We start from the raw sequence: 20,885 nt of genomic DNA, 5'->3' as shown, positions 1-20,885 counted from the left end.
ACAGGATAAATAATATGTTGTACTAGGGAAGATGGTTGGTAAATGAATAAAGTAGGGCAAATGGTTGCACTGTCCTAAGGTACCAGTCATCTTTATAAGGTGCTAGTTTCTAGAGATTTAATATCTTAAGAAAAATCTCCATATTTGATGCAAAATGTATTGCCGCTAATGCTTTATACGGAAATAATGTGTATATAGCAGATATATAATTTGAAGCTTTATTTCTTTATTCTTTCTCATTTTCCTCCTGTTTACATTTCCATAGAGATTATTCTGCTAAGGTCAATCAACTGCCATTGTTTTGGCTTTCATTATAGAGAAATAAAGGCACAAGCATTTGAGGCATGTAGTTCTTTTATTTGAAACAAGAATTACATTTGGAATTTAAAACATTTGAAATAGTTTTAAAATGAACACTCATTCAGTGTGCTGAGTACAGCTTGTTTTAAGGTAGACTAGGCTGGAAAATTAGAATTTTTCAAGTGGAAAATGATTGTTCAGGTGTTTTTTCTAGTTTCAGGGATAAATGCATAACTCTGCCTCCAACTTAGTAGGTCATTTTGTCCTTAACTGAAAATCCGATTTCCTAATAAGAGTGCTAAGAGTAAAATCATGTAACTGAAATTTATCTATAAAACTAATATGAGCAAAAATATTTAAGGAATTAATTACATTTGTCAGTTATGGAAATGAATTATAGTAAGTTCAATGCATTCAAATGAAAATTGAATAAAATATCAGTTTTCCTGTGATAATTGTTTTCCCCAGTCTAATTGAATGAAGAATAAAGAGACCAAACAAAACGATTCAAAAGACAATTGCTTGTGAAGCATGTCCATGACATAGTTTATTTTGTAATGTACATGTGGCAGATTTATTCAGTACAAACTACAAGCACAGATCCACTCACAGCACAGGCAGAGCACCTGTGCATGAGGGATCCCAATACATTTCAGAAGAGATCTGTTTCCCCCCTTTCCCACCAATGGGTGCATCTAATTACATGCACATGTGGCAACACTCCTCTTGTAGTGTGCCTTGCAAGTTATTGAGGCTTCATGAGTACTGCACTGGGCAGAGAGATAGGATGGGATGAGGATTCTCCATGCATTTGTTGTAGATCCATAGTGAATACAGTTGACTCAGGAGTTATGTTCCAGGGATAGTGTATAAAGCCAAAATCTTGTATAGTCAAAATTCACGTGCCTTACATCTCCAATCTCTCTCCCAAGGCAAGTGCAATGGCAAGTGGGATTGCCATTGTTTTTTCTGCTGGGAGCTTGCACTCTTAAAAAAAAATTCCTGGCCAAGCACATAAAGCTGAATTCACACAGGTTAATGTGCATAAATTGCGATTTGACTAGTGACCAAAGGTGGTTTTAGCAAATCTGCAGCATATGAACTGAAATAAAACCTTTGGTTCTGTTAAACCTTTTAAAAGATTTTAATTTACTTGTTCATAGCCAATGAACATTTCAGTGCTCTTAATACACCTAGAAAGGCTTGCTACCCAGACTCAGTTGGGGCAGAATTGACAAAATGATTTTAAGTGTGGGGGAAGCAGAAATCCATATTTGAAGTGCAGTTTCTGGGCAATGATGAGCAAGGCATTTGCAGTGTCACAATAGAAGAAATGAAGTTCTCTGTCTGGAGCCTCTTGATACAGATGGGTGGGTTTCTGCTTGGGCTCCTTGCTGATTCACACAACAGCTATAATTTTGTGCAGAATTGGGCATGCCTAAATCTGTTATTTCAGTGGGCTTGGTGAACCTATACAGTGGTACCTCGGATTACATACACTTCAGGTTACAGATTCCGCTAACCCAAAAATATTACCTCGGGTTAAGAACTTTGCTTCAGGATGAGAACAGAAAACGTGCTTCGGTGGCGCGGCAGCAGCAGGAGGCCCCATTAGCTAAAGTGGTGCTTCAGGTTAAGAACAGTTTCAGGTTAAGTACGGATCTCCAGAACGAATTAAGTACTTAACCCGAGGTACCACTGTATCTGCTTAGAATTAGACTCATAATACTCATTCCCCAGCTGCCCTTATGTCCCTCAGTAATTTGACACATTGCAACATACTTATAATTTTTTTGGAAGCAAATTCCCAATGAAAAAAATAATAATGCTTTATCGTGTACATATAGTGAGTGATATATTTTCATTTCCTTGGTACTAAAAATTGAAGGTAGCACAGTTGTTTTTCTCCTTTGGGGCTGTACAGGCCCCTGCAGTTAGCAGTTCATCAAGTGGCAGGACATAGGTTGATGCTCACAGCACCACTGACCAAAGCTGCCTTACTGAAACTTACTGGTCTTTCATCAATCATAAAGTTACGGATGCATCCAGTAAAGGAACTGTGGGTGGTAAGGCTGAATGTCAGGAGAGACTCTGTAGAGAGGTAAAAATATATATAAGTCATTCAAGAACTCAAGTATCAATATAAGCATAGGCGCCGACTCCATGGGGCTTGAGGGGGCCCGAGCCCCCTCAAAAATTCGTTTGGGGGGGGCTCCACCCCCCCAATAATCTCCGACGCCCCTCCAGCAGAGCGCCATCGCCGCCCCTCCCCCAGCCCAAAATGCACAGGGAGGGGCGGGCTGCATGCCTCCTGCCCTCCCTCCCGAGCAAAAGCTCCACCCAATTTCCTTTGGAGCTGATTAATAGGCGCAGCACGCTCTCCCCTATTCGCTCACGAGGAGGCGGCGCCACTTTATTTGCATATCCATGAGCTTATTTATTATTCATGAGCTTTCCTGGGCCCCCCCAATATTTTTTATAAGTCCGCGTCCCTGAATATAAGATCATGCTAGGACTGGTTTAACTAAAAGAGACAGCTGTGTAAAACTTGGAATGTGGTTTGTTTGAATGGTATTACCCTTGTTACTGTTATTTACTTTGATATGTACGGTATATATGTATGTATATATATATATATATATATATATATATATATATATATATATGTTTGTATTTGTGTGTGTATTTATATATATATATGTGTGTGTGTGTGTGTGTGTGTGTGTATAATTTATAAATAGTTGTCAAATAAAGGTTTTCAATAAACTAAATTATTTTAGTCTTATATTTGTATTCTGTTATATTGTCAATCACTTGTATTGAAATTATTCCTTCTAAAATATAGCACAAAGATGTATAGAGAGCTACTTATCCCACCTCCAACAACAAATATTTATTACAGCCGTAGACCAGCATAAGGAGGGAGGGGTACAATAATTTAAAATCTAAAACCCCCTCCCCCAAATTATAGGTCTTTGCTAATGAACAGCACAAGGTATGTGACCATTACTTTAAAGAATACTTTTTTTAAGACACACACACACACACACACACACACACACGGTTAATCTTTGAAAATAATATTAAAATGAGAATAATCGTACCTGGCACTCCTCCAACAAACACAGGCTCCCTGTGGTCAGTTGCTCTTGGATTTAATGGTCCTACTACATGATTCACTTCTGAATCTACATCCAACTGTACCACATTAGCATCTCTAATAACTGTCATATGAAGCAAAAAAGAATAATATTCTGTTATATTGTCAACCACTCTTCTTTCTGATTTTTCTTGCATACAAGCATGTAAGCATACAGTACTCATAAACATATGAAAATCCCGAAGAACTAGAGTATTTTCCCATGGCCTGGATATGCTCTCATATCTGAATAGCTCAGTAGGTCCCAACATGGATCTTATAACTCCAAAGCATAGCTGTCAACTTTCAGATTTGAAAATAAGGGATCAGCAGCCTCACCTGTCCCGGAGACAGTCTATGGGATATCTAAAAATCCGGGATAGCAACGGGGAAACGGCGCTGAGATAAGGGAATTTCCCACAAAAAAAGGGAAGGTTGACAGCTATGCTCCAAAGCCATGGGCAGGATTTATCTAACAAATCCCGTAAGTGGACGCTGTGCAAGGGCTTCAAATTTCACCATGGGGCTTTCCCCCTTCTGCCTCTGAAATTAGCTGGGAGGGGACTTGCGAGAACCTCAAGAACAGCACATTTGAGGAGGGAAGGGGGGGGGGGCGTTGCTGTCTGACAAGCTGAAATGCTGAAAATGGAAATGACATTTAACCTCCCTCCCATGCTTAGGACAAATTACATACATCCTAATATAACATGGCATTCTTCCCCACATCCTGTTATGCAAGTAGCCTAGAAGCAGGGAAATAGATAATGTGACAGATATTGCAAAAGATGATAGGAGATTAATTGGATGTTTTCCATTTTCAGTAGCAGCCAAACTCTTAACCACAGAATTTTGGATACGTTGTCACCCTTTTTCAGACCAAGCACTACCTGATTTCCACACATGCATAGCCTTATAATTCTAAGTCATTTACATACATGACATGATTCACAGCCCTAGCCAGTATTGATAATCAGGGATGCTGGGAGTTGTGCCCCAACAACATCTGAAGGGAGCACCCCATCAACCATCCCTGATTTAGAGTACTGATGAGAGGGAAGAGCAGAAATCAACACTGAACAGGACTTTAGATGTTCACTCACCTGCAATTCTGTGCCATCGGCCATCACAGAGATTCTGTTTTGGTGTAACTGAGGTTGAGAAGTCTTTGATACCATTGTTCAGCTTCACAATGACCTGGGAGAACCATTTGATTCACATTTAAAACCTTAGTTTTGACTGGAAAGATTTAATTAAAATGCATAAAGCGGTGTAAAGGCTTTTTAACATACTGTTCTCCAAATGAGTCAGCATGAATTTATACCATAGGCATAAGGTCTATATTTCTTCACACAGTGAAATCCCATACATGTATACTCAGCTGTAAATTTGAGTTTCACAGGGCTTATTTCAGGTATGTCTATAGGATTGCTTGCAAAAATCCTGGATGGTTGATTACCACCTCCAAAGTCTACACGAGGTGAGCCTGAGAAATAGTGGCTTGCCAATGGGGACCTAGTGAGCTTTTTTTTACCATGGCATAATTTGAACCAGGACATCACTTTCAGGATTTATACCATACCAGCATTACCATAGCCTTCAGATGAAATATTTCCAGCATTTAAAACACAAAAGGAGGCTACAGTTTGTTAAATAAATAACATAAAGTAATTGGTTCTCAGAACCACTTAGCACTGCTACATTACACTGTATAATTCATTGGAAAAAATGTGGTCTTTCCTAAGCTTGTGCCCAACATAAAATATAGTGACTAACAAAACATAAATTTTAAATTATAGCAAAACCTCTTAGCTTCTACCAATATCAGTTGCTGTGATAAAAACGATTCCGTTTCTATGGTGGCAGTTACAGAGCTTTGAGGATGGACTGCTCAGAAGGACTTCATTCGCTGAAGCTAAGCGATGCTGGTACTATCCTCTAGGCTGAGGCTTTGCTATCCAGAATAAACTTGTCTCAAGGACCGTATAATGCTTTCATAGCTATCTAATTCTTGAGGTCTTTGGCTTTTTTGTCACTCCCCCCTTTATTATTCAAGGACACTCAAACACATTCACAGGAAATGGTATTTGTGATGCATGCTATAAAGAAATTATCACTTGATCCAAAACTAAAGAAAAATTACCTAGCTAGCCTAGTGGTGCCGCCAGGGCCATTCAGCAGACAACACAGCCGGGCTGGTGTACCAAACTACCATCTAAAAAGGGCTTTTCATAAGACCATTAAGCTCAGGGTCTAAAATTAACCAGGGCTGCAGTCCCAACCACATCTACTCAGAAGTGAGTCCCACTGAATTCAGTGGGGCTTACACCCAGATAAGGGGGGTTAGGATTGCGGCTTAACTGCAAACTCCTAACCTGCAGTCTCTTAGCAGTTACTGGAGACCACAGAAGGGGAGAGTGTGTGCTTGGATCTTGCTCGAGGGCTTCCCACAGGCATTTGCTTGGCCACCATGAGAACAGGATGCTTGGCCTGATCCAGCAGAGCTCTTCCTGTGTTCTTAGGTAGCAGCTGTAAATTTTGACTTTTTAAGGCAGCAACACAAAAATGTCAAATATTTCCCCCCTTCATCTTGACAGTATTTTTAAAAATTGATGTTACAACTGAAGTTTTTTTTTTTAATTGCGTGGACTCTGTATGGACCTGAAACAGAACTACAACTAGTGTATATTGTGTCTCTTTGGATCCCCTTTTTGAGAAATTAGAACCTGTTGCTATTAAAGCATATTTTGGTTTATAGTGTACACAATGAGCTTTTGAAAAGGCCTGCATATAAGAATGTAAAGGGAAATATTAGTCCTTCATACCTGCCCTTGTTTCATGTGTACATTCAGGAATTCTCCATTTATACTGTGTGCATGCATCAAGATTCCTGAACTGCTTCGAGGACGGATTTCAAAAATAACTTCAAATTTCAGCCCCAAACTGAAGGATTCATCTGTAGGAGAAAACCATGACAAATCACAGAATGATTTTTGTGTGTGTGTGTGTTTTTGCACCAGAGTTAACTGAGGAAAAAAATAGTCACCTGCTGCAGGACATAAAGATTAACTATGGCTTCCAATTGTGTATATTTCTTAAATATTTTTCATCTTGTGATTATGAGCCCCCCCCCCGATAGCCTCAAGGAATGATGATTAAGAGCCATACTCTTTAATTCTTGCTTTAAATATTTTGCCTGAATTTGTATTTGGCAGTATCCAGTTAACTTAAGCCAGTATCATGGCTAAAGTTATGACCATTTATTTCAGTGGGTATCAATGTGTATACTGTATATTATGTATATTAGCAGAATTTCAGTCCATTGCCACTTGAGCAATGTGCTGGTTTTGTGAGAGGGCATGGCTCCATGCTTATCCATTTTTAGGTGAGCAACCACTAGGCACTATTTATGAATTTATAATCTGTGGCATTGAGGGTGACACCTGCAGTTCCTATGCTACAGTAAAACCAAAGACTATTGGCTGAACTTGATTAGTGCCCACTAGTGCTGCCACTGAAATGACTGGAATCTCTTCCTCCAGTGAGGCAGGTTATCTGGAGCAAGGCGGGGAGTGTGTGGAGCAAATGATTCTACTGTATGCTAATAAGACTACATGGCGCCCAGTATAATTTTCAAATAACGGTTTCGTTTCAATTTAATTATGTCTCCCCCTCCCGCCCCTTCACTAGACTAGGCAACTAGGTATCAATTCAGGCATCAGTCTGATGGAAGAGTCAATGGTTAGTGATACATTACCAAGTATAATGTATCCTCCTTCTGATGAAAAATATGTTCCTTCTTCTGATAGGCCTTCAAAACAAGGAGTTACGCTAAAAGTTTGTGAAGGAGAAGTGACTGGTCTTCCATTGAGCTGTAAACTGCCGAGACAACCACTAAAACTGTAGACGGAGTTGATCTGATAAAACAAAACAGATTAAGCAAAATAGTAAAATAAGTAAAAGAGAAAGCCTTTGGCTTTTCCATTTGCTTAGGTGTACAATTGTTTATGGATACTTTTTCAAAAAAGCAATTTAAGGCCAAAAAGAATAGTGGGAGTAATAATGAAATGGCCTATGATTCTCACAGTCTGCTTGGTTCTTTTTGTTAGTGTCAAAGCAGCATAAGTTATTTTCTAATCATATAACTGGAGGTTCTAGTCTAATCTCATTTGATGTAGGAAATTTGGAATGAGATCATTGCCAATGGATCCAGAATATATTAGTGTTAACAGATTCAAATGCAGGATATATTCTGATTCATTGCAAATCATCTCCAATAGATGCAGAGCTTTAAAGCATTCCTGTCCAGTTAGTTCCCATGTTGGTTTGGATCTTAATATATGCAGGCTTTGTTGTAGAAAAATACATTTACCTGGATATTTTTGGCAGCTTTTCCTGGTGCCACACCCCCTACATAAAAGGGTCTAGCAACTTGCCATGCTTTATCAAAAGAAGGAAGACTGTCTTCAAGCACCCGGAGACCATCAATTGTCAAGCGGCCAATATTTTTCTCCCGGACAAACATTACCTAAAAAAAAAGGCAGAGATGAAGTCAACATTAGCATACAGAGACTAGTATATAATATAGAATTGTATAGCATCATATGTATTTTAGAGGAGACTGTTTGATTTATTCCACTACTCTAGAAACTCTTCATCCACTTCACAAATGGAAGCCTAGTATTTTATTGCAATAAATCCCAAATGAACCCCCAATGCTTTTTTGGAATAGCACTTTTCTAAAGTACATCATGATATTTTCTCTTCCTGCTTACATTGTGCCATTGGTCATCATTGTACTTCTCCTGGCTTCTAATTCTTAATTTCCGGTAGCCACTGTTGAACATAAAAACCAGACGGCCGTGGGCAATAAAAAGGGCCATGAAATTTTCCTCCTCTTGATCAGAAACATAGAAGATCATTCCATGGGATGAGTGAGTCTTCAGGCTAATGGAAAACTGAGATCTGTCAAACAAAAATGGCACTTTAATATGTGAATGGAAATTGATGAACAACCTGCCTTCCACAACTTGATGGGAATATGCATACAGGGAAAAATAGTTGTGAAATGTCAAAAATTACTTTAGTTAGCTTAGTTTTTATTCCTTCAGTTTTGTAAAAATGCTTATCAGCATTTATTTGTAATATTACAAGTGTATGCTTAGCTGACTGTACCTTTCATTGAAATCCTTTGGTAAGTCAAATTCTTGCCGGCTATTTGCTGTTCCTCCAAACAGATATGTATGCTCAGTTGCTTTGGGGCTGCTGAGGAAGGTACAATGTGGGTCCCCTTGAGCGATCTCTTCTTGACCTTTTCTTTTAATGTTTGCTGAAAAGTGTGAGGCTGCTATGTTGTCTTTTCCAACCTTCATACAAATAATAATAATAATAATAATAATAATAATAATAATAATAATAATTGCTACAGGGTTGGCACAATCTTCTGTCTACTTCTAGATGTTACTTCAGATGGTCAGATCTAATCTTCACTGTAGTGCTAATATAAATCAGCTCTAATCAAAACTGCACAGGCCCATGGTAAAAACAGCTACCTATTTATTTAAAGCCCTTGGAGAGAGACACTACAGGATGTGGAAAGACTCCAGCTGCCCTCACCAATGTTTCCCCTTTGCTATTAAAATTATATCCCAGCCCTTCTTTATATATGATTGCACCAGACAAAACAGATCTGCAGTCCATCACATTTGATGGGTTCCTCGATTTCTTTTCCTTAAAGGGAAACAGTCAAGGTCACATACCCCACTCCAGATTTGGCACTGAGAACAGGAATACACAGGCTCATCCCTAGAAAACCAAGCAAACTTTATACTTATCAACTACAGAGGTACCTCGGGTTACATACTCTTCAGGTCACATACGCTTCAGGTTACAGACTCTGCTAACCCAGAAATAGTGCTTCAGATTAAGAACTTTGCCTCAGGATGAGAACAGAAATTGTGCTCCGGTGGCGCGGCGGCAGCAGGAGGCCCCATTAGCTAAAGTGGTGCTTCAGGTTAAGAACACTTTCAGGTTAAGAACGGACCTCCGGAACGAATTAAGTACTTAACCCGAGGTACCACTGTACACCAGTAGTTCCCAAGCTTTTTTCTCTTTGGGCCATTGGAAAATTGCTGGTGATTTTTCTGCCTGTTGTAGCAATTGTAATGTGTTGTGCTAGATGCTATATGATTTTTAATTGCATTTTAATGCTTCTTTTATTTCTTACAAATTGTATAATAATTTGAATTCCATAGAACCCTTTCCACTCCTTTCAAGTTGCTGCCTTTTTCTTCTTGCTGCTCTGTCTTTTGTGCTGCTAATCCTCTCCACCCCTTTCAAGTGCCTCTCCCCCTTCTCACTTCTGCTTTGTCCTGGTCACCTTCAGGATAGATTGGACTGCCACGTTCTACAACTGCTGTGCTTGCCTTTCTTGACAGACATGCTGTGGACCAGCTGAATGAAGCATGCAGACCTCTGGTGGTCCACAGGCCACAGTTTGGGGACACCAATACTTTCCCCTAAATGAACTAGTATTTTGCAAGTCCAACATTCAATGGTGTTCAAAGTCTTTGTTCCTTCCAAGACATCATTGAGAGCCAGTGTTGAAGGGAACTTGGGTCCCGCCCACTCCATCCCTGGTCTGAAAGTACCATGAGTAAGTCTGGAGCAGCTCACCCTTTTCTTTTGGCTTCCTTTGGGTTTGGAGGAGTTCTTTCTTTTCTTATGGAAAAGGGCAGCAGGAGGAGATTCAACAGGACATCCATATAAGGATGCTTGGATTTTCTCAGGATACCGCTGGAAGTCTTCCACCTCAACGTCTTGATCCAATCTGTGTGGTTTTTGAAAAAGATAAAGTTGTTATTCCTAACAATCCACTATGATTGTGCATGTAGGGATTTTCTTCCTTCCCTCAAAAACAAACAACAGCTAGGAATTTAAAAAAAATCCATGTCTGTAAGAACTACATGCTCATGAAATAGATTCATGGAAACTCAGCCCTTTGCCACATGCAGAAAGAACTTTTTTTGCTGCACTTACAGCCAAGCTTTGCTGCATCATTCATATACGCAATTTTTGTATTATATTTCAAACTGAGTGGCTGTATGTTTGTTTGTTAGTGTGTAAATGACTGCAAATGGAAATATAAATGGGATATATGATCTAGATCGCCTTTCATCCTCAAGGGAAAAGCAGAAACAGAAGAGTGTATGGTTGTAGATCGGAGACTTTGCTAACCTTTTAAAACCGCAGGCAATCGACAGTTGACTTTATTGAAGTATTCCAGCAGCTTATCTCAGTAGCATATTTTTTAATGCACTCATTACATTTTAAAATCCTGTCCCATCCTAGAGGGCTCTTGGTGGGTACCAAACAATTTAAACACAGCATTAGGTAAAATGGCCAATATTAAGAGGATAACTGCTCAATCCTTTGAGCCATCCTTTGACATTAACATTTAAAACATTGCCAGGAAAAACAGATTCATTTATTCCTTTTTAGTTATCATATTACTCAAAAGATGTATCAAGATCCAAATTCTATTATCAAAAGACATGCTCACATCCTCAGAAAGCCTATGCAGCAGAAGCTGCCATTGACACAGGTGAATCTGATTTTTCTCTCTTCTGTGCAACACAGCTCCTGGCTCCTTGCATGGGGTATACAGGGCTGTCCTAGATCCTTGTGCCTTTGCCTTAAGGCAGTAATTGAATCTGAAGCAGGTTTGACAACAAGTGGGTAACTGTTGTTCTCTTATCTTGTTTCTTAGCAGATGACATTACTTTAGCTTCTGTGGCAGAAACTTCTCTTTGCACCTCTGTAGCTAAGATGCCCCAGAGTTGTACTCAGTAGTTTTCAGAGCAGTACACACCCTTACATGGAAATACTACATATCAACATATCACACAACCATGGAGTCAACGCCTACCAAAACAAAACAAACAAACAAAACCAATGCAGTCCTGGGAAAAGACAGCCCATTAGGTCTGCAGGCCCCAAAGACCTGAAGCAGAAAATATATTTTTCATGACACAAAAAAATGGTAACATTAAGAATAACCATATACCCATCAGGAGGAGTTTGGGACCCAGATACTTGAAGGAACATCTCTATACCAGCTTGCTCGGGCTGCTATCTATAGGGCTGCCCCTTTTCATCATCCCACCAATGAGCTTAACTCACTGTGATGCAAGACAGGGAGGTCTGTTGTAGTGGCACTCTCTTTTAAGCAACTCTCTAGCCTTGGAGATACATAGAGTATTAATTAATGGAGTTTCAGTGTCATCATAGGCTTGATAGAATAATCCAGGCCATTAGGATATACTAGGCTATGAGATGAGACCAGCTGTAATTGACATACTCAAATGCTGGAGAAATACAGGTGGTTCATGGTATGGTGTTTTAGTTTGTTGTTATTATTGTGCTATAATTGCTTTTATTTTTGTTTTAAACTGCCCTAGGATGGATTAACAGTGGTATAGAAATGTATCAAGTAGCTAAATATACAAGTTGAAATGCACTTACCTTGTGAAATAAGCATTGCTTATACATCCAGTGAAGTTGGCAAACTCAGTAGTGATGGGAGATCCACCAAAGTAGAATTTCTTGGTGCTCACTGGCTTTTCCTCACTTTCATATGCTGAATTATCTACACTTTTCTTTTCTTCATCTACCAAAAGCTCAAGTCTGCAGAACAAATAATGCATCTTACATGGAGTCTTTTAAATTCAGCATGCGATAATATATATTACCCAAGCAACGTAGCCATTTCGGTGATGTTGAACTTGATGAACGAGTCACTAGGTGGCACCATCAAACCACGAGTGTGCTCAGACATGAGAGGCAGCTCAGTAAAACCCCTGGAAATACTGAAGCCACACACATCTTAACTGCAATACCTGGGAGCAAGGCTCGCTGAATTTAATTGGACTTACTTCTGAGTAGAGATAGGTGGGATTGCACTGTCAATCATTGTCACAGTGCAATCCTAACTATAACACTATGCTTACAGCAGCATCTCAGACAAAGGAAATGCAGAAACTGAAAACCCATTGAGTTTTTATGTGAGTGACATTGTTTTGATATGGCTGAATAAGAAGCTTGCAGATGCCATGCCGCCACTCATTCCTTTCGTACTGATATTTCAATCTTTGTGTGTGACCACTGGGCTGCTGTTGTGGGAGGGAGACAGATCTAACATGGCAGGACTGCGACACAGCATCTAGCCAGTTTCAATGTCGCAAAGATATACGAGGCATTTAAAACCTATGCTGCATATTCAGAATATTGATCTATTTCAGGTGCCTTTGGGCCTCCACATATTGCTGAACTACAAGTCCCATCAGCCTCGGCAAACATGGGCATATGTCCAGGGATCATGGGAGTTATAGTTCAGCAACATCTGGAGGGCCAACGGTACCCTGGACCTGAGCTTTTTATTAATTGTGTTAAATAAAAATATTGTAATACTCTTCTGCTGAGCTAGGGTGTTCCTACTAGTTTTGGGATACATCTATTCCATGCTGACCTTCTTAAAGAAGATAGTGTGGAATGTATTAGTGTGCATTTTGTATTCTAATAAATATATCCAAGTGGAGTAATGAACTGTGAGTGTAATAAGATGTGCATCGAAACAAAAATAGTTTTTTTTTAATAGTTTTACCTTTCTGGTGAGGCGGATGTAATGACAAAATGGGCTTTGCCATCATTATAAGATCTTTCTTTTGCCTGAACTTTGACTCCTTTAGCATTTAAAACAACAGCTCCCTTCTCCAAGGAAATAGAGAATACATCTGACTGAAACACAGAGAAAAACATTGGACCCACAAGTCAAAGAACGGTTAGTAATAATTCTTGTAATGTAGTTGAGCAAAGTAAGCGTACTGAGGTAGAACCAAAATGGACGGGGTGTGATGTGTGTGAAAGCATTGAGGGGTTAAAAAACCTCATGTTGTAAACACACCTGTTTTGTCTCTAAGTGCTTAAGCATTTCCCCTATCACAGCATTTAAAAAAAAGATGGTGAGGGTGGGGTGGAGAGAGAAATGAGGTCATTTTCTTGGCTGGGATCCAAAAGGACATAAAAGTTCTGCATATGTGCTCACACTCCCCCCACCCTAACAGTCTTTCAGAGATTCACAACTGCTGCTCAGATGTACCATGTTGAGAATTAGGCAGAAGAGAAAGGGTCCTTTGGTAGGAGAAGGGCCGCCTCTGCATCAAGGAGTGGCTCCTTTAATGCATTTGTCCCAGGGCTCTGGATTGACATTTCAGAGGGGGTTTGAAATTGCACTTTCTACTCTGCTTCTTCATAAATGATGCAATACCTATTTATTCCAGAGTGCCTTTTGCAGCTGATTTGTCACCCACTGCTGTAAATTCGTTGATGCATATTTTTTTATTATGGCTTGATATGTCTTGTTTAACCTGCTCATTGTGTTTTATGTAAGTTGCCTTGGAAAGGCAGCTGGATGTAAATGTTTAAAATAAACAAATTCATCTGGACTGGTGCCATTTCCTTTTTGAACAACTATTATGCCAAATCTTCTAACCGAATCTGAATGTGCAAGGTAGTTTCCAGGAAGTTGTGAAAAGTTACTCAAAGAAAATCACAGAGAGAACTGGGCTTCTGGGTGATCAGCTGTTTTTTTAGCATCAGTTGCCCAGACCTATGCACACTTTGATTATTTATTTTTTAACACCACCATTTAAAAGTCTGAAAGTGGTGATATTTACTGACCACAAATAAATTCCATCCAAAGTTAAACTACAGTTGTAAAAGTACTATCTCAGATTTTATGTACAGGACATTCACATTTGCACTCACTGTCAGGTCTCAGGGAGAAGTAAATAATTTGGCCCCAATTTAGCAAAAGCTGGTTGAATTGAAGTCCACTGAAATAAGAATAATGCTCCACTAATCTCAATGGGACTTTATTTTGCCCAAGTTTCTCTGGGTCATTGCCACTGCCATTCAGCCCATAGGCTGCCCTGAAATATATCTACTGACAAAGCTATTTAGAAATAACATTTTCTTTAAAAACAACACAGGTTTTTATTATATTTAATAGGGAAACTCTACTTACTCCTTCACTACAATAGAAGAGCAGTCCATTAGGCTGTAATGTTCGGAAATTAAAGCCACCTTCAAATCCATTAAAGGGGGAGATTTTCTGGCTGGATGCAATGTAGCTTTCTCCATTGAAATATGCTTTGCGGGACATCTGCTCACCAAACAAACAGAACAGAGGTAGTTGTAGATCTTTTTTTTTTTAAAAAAAAAATAACAATAGAAGAAACAGAATATGCAGGCCACAGGTGGGTAAGTTTTCATGTTCATAAAAGTCCAGCAACTCCTGTGCTTTACATGTCATTGCTACAGGATATTGCAAACTCTTATTACATGGGAACAGCTCACTTTTAAGTGCTGTTGAACAGTACTTCATGAATTGTGTCTCAAGTGGAATAAAGGGACTATTTGGATGATACGTTCCCCCTCTTGGAACCTCTGTGTTATGGCCTGGAAATAGATCCCCCATTGTCAGGGATGAAAGCAAGGGCTCTGAAGCAGAACTGGAAGGCCTCACAGTGCCAGCGCAACAAGCACTCTCAGATAAACCTGCCAGTGCAGGACCCCCCCACCCCCAGGATGTGGCACTGCTGTTTTCTGATTGCAAAATGCCCAAGGCTCCAGGAGACTACTGGAGAAGGCTGGCACCTTTAAGAGCTATTGTGTTAGTTCTTGCACAGGGCACCTGCTGTTGGGAGTCATTAGTTGAATCCTGCTCATAGGGTTGTTGCTGGTATCCACCCATCTCAAGAGACAATGGAGCGTGCCTCTGGGGATGAAGTCAAACTGCTGTGTTAGCAGCACCAGAATGACCTCCCTGAGCTGTGAGTAGGGAGGTCCTCGGACACCCACACGACAAGACCCCCCCCTCAGCCTTGCTGTTGTGGTCCAAATGAAAGCAGAATATATTTGGCACCAGCTTGGCTGCAGGAGTTGCTGGAAGGAGGCATACAAGGCGCCATCCAATCACCTTAGGGACTCCACTCTAGATTTGTGTAGGGTTTACTTCTTAGCCTTAGACCTATTGAAATTAATGAACCTTAGTTAGTCATGTCCATTCATTTCAGTGGGTCTACACTGCGTGGGACTAATATTAGATACAACTCATATTTCTACAAGTCAGTTGTTTGGGACTGAACTTTTACTTGATGGAGAGAAATTGCCCTCATATTTATGTTCAGTTTTGTATTTTGCTTTATGGTTTCTGCAGCTGAAATTCTGCTGTTTGGCATCATACATTTTTGTACTTTACTTGTTTATGCCAAGTATGTGAATCTGAAGATTAAAAGTTAGTTTAAAATATGTCTTCTGAAGTAAGCCTAGAAAGATTTATTAAGCTTTCAGATTTCTTAGTGGGTGCATAGTGTTGGAGGCCTACCACACTGGGTTTTTTTAAAATTCAAATTTACTTTCCCCAATCCATAACATAAGGAGCACTACATTTCTAAATGAATGTAATTTATTGTGTGTATTGTTTTGAGAACATCATCTGTTCCTACCCCCTAAGTATCATAAGCAGATGGGGAGAAAAATAATAATGCTTTGCACTTGAAAAACTGAGGAAAAACTCAGTAGAGATAGGGGAAAATATCAGAATATATAAATGTTGAAAAACACAAACAGAAGATCTATGTACCATACTTACAAGTGATTCTTCTGGGCATCCATAGCCAATTCCCAGAGTTCCTGGTTCCTCTAACAAGTTGAAGTCCTTCTTTTGGAACTGGAAGCCTTTCATGCAGCCTCTAAAGCCTGTGGTGGTGGCTAGGTGTGATCTCATACTACTGTGAAGACACAATGTTTGTTCAGAGGGAACCAGTTAACCACTTACACAGAGCCACAGCATGCACAGTCATAGGTACAGAAATATTGTGTGATGAATGTCCATTCTACTAGGTTCTGTCTGAGATGTAAGCAGTGGCTTTTAATCAGGGCTTTTTCAGCTGGAACTCACTGGAACTCAGTTACAACATCTCTCAGGTGGGTTCTGGCACCTTTCAGGTGGGTACCATTGCCCTTCTAAGAGAATAAGGTGAGTTCTGGCACCTCTTTTTCTAGAAAAATAGCATAGCACTGCTTTTAATCTTACGTTTATTCTTTCTTGCTTTTCTCCAAATTGTAAACCACTTTGTGAGGGCTTGCTCCAAAAGGCAGGATATAAATATTTTAAATAAATAATGAAATATACAATGTTTGCAAAACAATATGCTTACATATATAATTTGTCCTATTGGATAAAAACTTTTCCCCACAGGGTTACATGTTTTAATTTAGCAATGTGGGTGCAGTAAATTCATTGCAACATATAAAATGAGAAATTACTGAAACATTAATGGTGATTGAATGTGGATTATAAACCAACCTAGATTTTAAAATCTCAGGAGGAGCCCCTCCTATATAGATATCAGTAAAGGGCATGCTTTGCTTCTCGTTTTCCACACTTCTGATATGTCTCCTATCCACCAACAAGATCATTTTCTTGGAATTGTGGTATATAACAGATATCTGAAATGCGAAAAAAGGGTGTTAAAAACCACAGTAAATATAGTACATAACTATATGTAATAAGATTCATTAAAAGTTTGTAAAATAAGATTCATTTAAAGTTTGTAAAATAAGAGGGCTTTTAAAAGAGAGAAAGACACTTTATTGTCTGTTTACTGTTCATTTGTAATTGTTTTGCAAATATACTTAGTAACTTTGGTGGACTGGAGAGGGCCCATTGGGGCAGTGGTTAAAGCATATGTTTTGTGTTCAGAAGATCCTATTTCTAAAGACACAAGGCTCAGAGTTCTTACTCAGTTCTTACCTGGCAACTGTAGTTAAGAAGACATACTCAGTTTGCAGTTTCATTGTCACTATCTCTTTCAGAGAGTTTGTTGCCACTTCACTCAACCTGTTCTTGGAAACTGTGTTATTTCCCATTCAATAAAGGTTTTTGGTACTTAATATAATATGTTGCATTATTTTGCTCAATAATCTATAGTTATTTACTTATTTCTTATTATTACACCTTGTCTTTCCGTGTAAAGCACCTAAGGCAGATAACTATAGTGATAATAATACCGAGACGATACATTAACTATAAAAAAAATCAATTTCAGAAAGTCAGCAACAATATACCTCGTGGAATTTTGCATCATTAATCAGAGCTTTCTTCAAATGATCGTCGAGAATCATAGGGCCACCGGGGAAGCCAAAGTCATACTGTAGATACAGGTACCCATTCTGCATCTCTAGGCTGAAGAACATACTCTGCACAACAGACACACAAAACCAGTAAGATTTATCTGAGAGGATTTGTATTTCAGGTATTTATAAGGTTTCACAAATTGTTTGTCAGTATATGGCACAACTGCCTATTACTTTAAATTTATAGCTGTAAGTGAGGCACGAGTGTAGTTCCCTTTATGCAATACCCTCTCCTGTCCACTTCACCCACCTTTTGGAACAGCATAATGTTGGGTGTAGGTACTGCAATAGAAGGAGACAATCTTGCACAAGTGGATGTGCTTTTCTACTCACAACAACCATCTATTTATGTTCTTAAACAAGTTTCTCTTTGCTTAGATGACATCTCAGCCAGAGGAACTAATGGTTGTAGGCATGTTAATATCTTCAACCTTTAGTTTTTCTATGAGTCTACCAGACAAATGCCAAGACCAAGGATGACTTTAGTAAAGGTAAAGGGACCCCTGACCATTAGGTCCAGTCATGACCGACTCTGGGGTTGCGGCGCTCATCTCGCTTTATTGGCTGAGGGAGCCGGCGTACAGCTTCCGGGTCATGTGGCCAGCATAACTAAGCGGCTTCTGGCGAACCAGAGCAGCGCACGGAAATGCCGTTTACCTTCCCGCTGGAGTGGTACCTATTAATCTACTTGCACTTTGACGTGCTTTCGAACTGCTAGGTTGGCAGGAGCAGGGACTGAGCAACGGGAGCTCACCCCATCATGGGGATTCGAACTGCCAAGCTTCTGATCGGCAAGTCCTAGGCTCTGTGGTTTAACCCACAGCGCCACCCGCGTCCCAGGATGACCTTACTATGATTTTTATTGGAAACTAGGAATTCTTAGGCATCAGTAAAATTCAAAATAAGACTTTTAGGGATTTTTCTTTTCTTTTCATTTCACTTACTCCATTAACCATCAGGAGGAGAAGTCCATTATCTGTTGGTGTCCGAACTTCCACATCAAAGCGCGTCACCAAGCCAAACCTCCCTCTTCTCTCAATATTCCTCACCAAAGCATAGCCAGAGCCATCAAAGAAATAGTTTACAGCCCGGCTCTGTGTAAAGGCCAGCTTATTCCTAGGGTGGACAGGAAAAGAGGCAAAGCAAAATCAGAAGCCTGAAGGCCTACATTCTCCAACCTAGAAAGATCATTATGGAAGCAATACTGAAAGGGGAACTCCGGAAATGAGGTTGTTGGCCTGAACAAAATATAGTCAATGCCAAGGCATTATTATTCAGTAAAATTGTTTACTTAAAGTGCTACCTTATGTAAAATTTACTGGGAGTGTTTGCATTATTTTTGCTTGCACATTTTGTTGTACTAATCTGCAAATGTGTGAAGTGGGCAAGGGAGTTAATAAATCAGTATGATCAACTGAGGGGGCTGTATATGATTTTTATTTTTTATTTTTGTAAACTAAGGCTAATGTAGTACAGGTATCATCTAAGGAAAGGCTGTAGCTCAGTGGTAGAGCATCCGGTTTGCATGCAGAAGGTCCCAAGTTCTATCCTAGCACCTCCAGGTAGGGGTGGGAATGTTCCCTGCCTGAAACCCTGGAGATCCTCTGCTAGTCTGCTACTGAGCAAGATGGACCAATGGTTTGACTCTGTATAAGGTGGGTGCCCATGTTCCTATTTATATAGACAGGGGTCTCAGAAATGCTGGAAAGGAAGTGATGTCGACTGAACTAATGGCTGATGATACATTAATGCCTGCTAACTTGCAATGTGTAATCAAGCCAAGTAGATACACGTGTGACCAGGCCACTAGGCTAAATGCAATATAGCTAAATCCATTCCATCATGAGAAGTACAGTGAATACAGTTCACCCTACCTGGCACAGGGTACTGATTTAGTGACGTTATAGATATTTTTGAAATTGTACAAACTGATGACATCATCATTCAGAGTTGCAAGCTCCAAACAGCCCGTGAATCCAGGCAGAGCCAAGGTTGCAGGGAGCTGTAGAGAGAAGGAAGCAAAATAGATTATGTTCAAGTCAATGCCAAATGAGATAGCGAGCCAATCTGCATCTGTAAAAAGGCTTTTTGTAGGGTAGACTTAGGTGACAACATAAAAATCTTATTTGTTTAATACATTACAAACCAGCTGTCTACAAAGGTATTTCCAAGATAAAGGTGCCAACTTAATAATTATTCCATCCTGTTTTGCTTACCTTAAAATCTGGAGGCACTCCACCAACATAGAAAACTGTATTTTTAGGTTCCAGATTCAGCAGCGCATCATCACCAGGGACTTCTCCTTTTTTGATAAACTTTTCCTCAGCTGTGCTGCTAAGACTTGGTACAGTTAGAAACACTTTGCCATGTTTCCCAATCCTATTGAAGAAGAGTAGGGTGAGAAATTGGACCCAAGGTCATATTCGCTAGCTGAATTACAAAAGACTTGTTAAACAATCAAAAACAAAAAGTAAAGTTTAAGTTAATATTTTTGAAGTCAGCTACAAAAGCAACAGTTGTCTGAAATTCTAGATTTCGAAAGGAAGAGCTAAACTACAGATTCTAGATCATGTTCTTGTTCAATTTTGTTTCTTTGGAAATGAAGAACTGTAGTTCTATAGGTAGAAAAATCATTTAAGAATATTCAGAAGTGGTCTTCCTCTCAGATATTATGAGTAAGCCTAACACTTGAAAACCCAATTCAACCTCCAAGCTGCTTATGAGACAAAAAAAGAAAGAAGCAATCTGCAGCGAGATTAGTGGTTTTAACTACAGTGGAGAGGATTCGTTCCAGAGGCCCGTCCGTGAAGTGAAAAGCCTGCAACTTGAAGCATTGCAGCTGTGTGGTGTGATTTGGCGCTTCTGTGCATGCGGCAAAACCCGGAAGTAACCCATTCTGGTACTTCTGGGTTGCAGCGGGACACAAAGGAACATAAGTAATCTCTCAATGACGCAAGGTGTTTAGCACCCTCACCTTTGATGTACATATAGACAAGGGGTGTAATCTTGGGATAGTGGGTTGTGGATGTAGCAAACTATGTTAACAAACATGAGTTAAAGTCTGAATCTGGTTTATGCAAATCTCGTTGGAACAGATATTAAGATCAGGCCAGGCTAGGACTGGTAATGGTGATGCATTGAAAAGTATTGGATGAATGAATGAAAGAAAGAAAGAAAGGGAAGGTGCTTA

The 20,885-nt window shown here is 39.7% G+C and overlaps 1 protein-coding gene across 1 annotated transcript in view; it reads right to left on the bottom strand.

The window, feature by feature from the left end:
• Nucleotides 1-806: 806 nt before the first annotated feature.
• The window catches only part of LAMA4 (laminin subunit alpha 4), a 79,352-nt gene continuing 59,273 nt past the window's right edge, over nt 807-20,885 (bottom strand). The window contains exons 21-38 of the mRNA XM_028723210.2: nt 19,912-20,074; nt 19,570-19,697; nt 18,640-18,811; nt 17,627-17,758; nt 16,866-17,008; nt 16,149-16,287; nt 14,520-14,657; nt 13,098-13,231; nt 11,960-12,121; nt 10,112-10,265; nt 8,612-8,802; nt 8,212-8,401; nt 7,809-7,964; nt 7,194-7,353; nt 6,262-6,392; nt 4,540-4,633; nt 3,405-3,524; nt 807-2,391 (exon numbers count right to left, since the gene is read on the bottom strand). Of these exons, the coding sequence (XP_028579043.2) occupies nt 2,246-2,391; nt 3,405-3,524; nt 4,540-4,633; nt 6,262-6,392; nt 7,194-7,353; nt 7,809-7,964; nt 8,212-8,401; nt 8,612-8,802; nt 10,112-10,265; nt 11,960-12,121; nt 13,098-13,231; nt 14,520-14,657; nt 16,149-16,287; nt 16,866-17,008; nt 17,627-17,758; nt 18,640-18,811; nt 19,570-19,697; nt 19,912-20,074 (2,653 nt within the window). The 3' untranslated portion in view covers nt 807-2,245. The remainder of the gene's footprint in view (nt 2,392-3,404; nt 3,525-4,539; nt 4,634-6,261; nt 6,393-7,193; nt 7,354-7,808; nt 7,965-8,211; nt 8,402-8,611; nt 8,803-10,111; nt 10,266-11,959; nt 12,122-13,097; nt 13,232-14,519; nt 14,658-16,148; nt 16,288-16,865; nt 17,009-17,626; nt 17,759-18,639; nt 18,812-19,569; nt 19,698-19,911; nt 20,075-20,885) is intronic.

This window comes from Podarcis muralis, chromosome 3 (assembly GCF_964188315.1).
Source record: "Podarcis muralis chromosome 3, rPodMur119.hap1.1, whole genome shotgun sequence".
NCBI classification, from domain to species: domain Eukaryota; kingdom Metazoa; phylum Chordata; class Lepidosauria; order Squamata; family Lacertidae; genus Podarcis; species Podarcis muralis.
The sequence above is the reverse complement of the archived record's forward strand: the minus strand, read 5'-3'. Positions and strand labels throughout refer to the sequence as shown.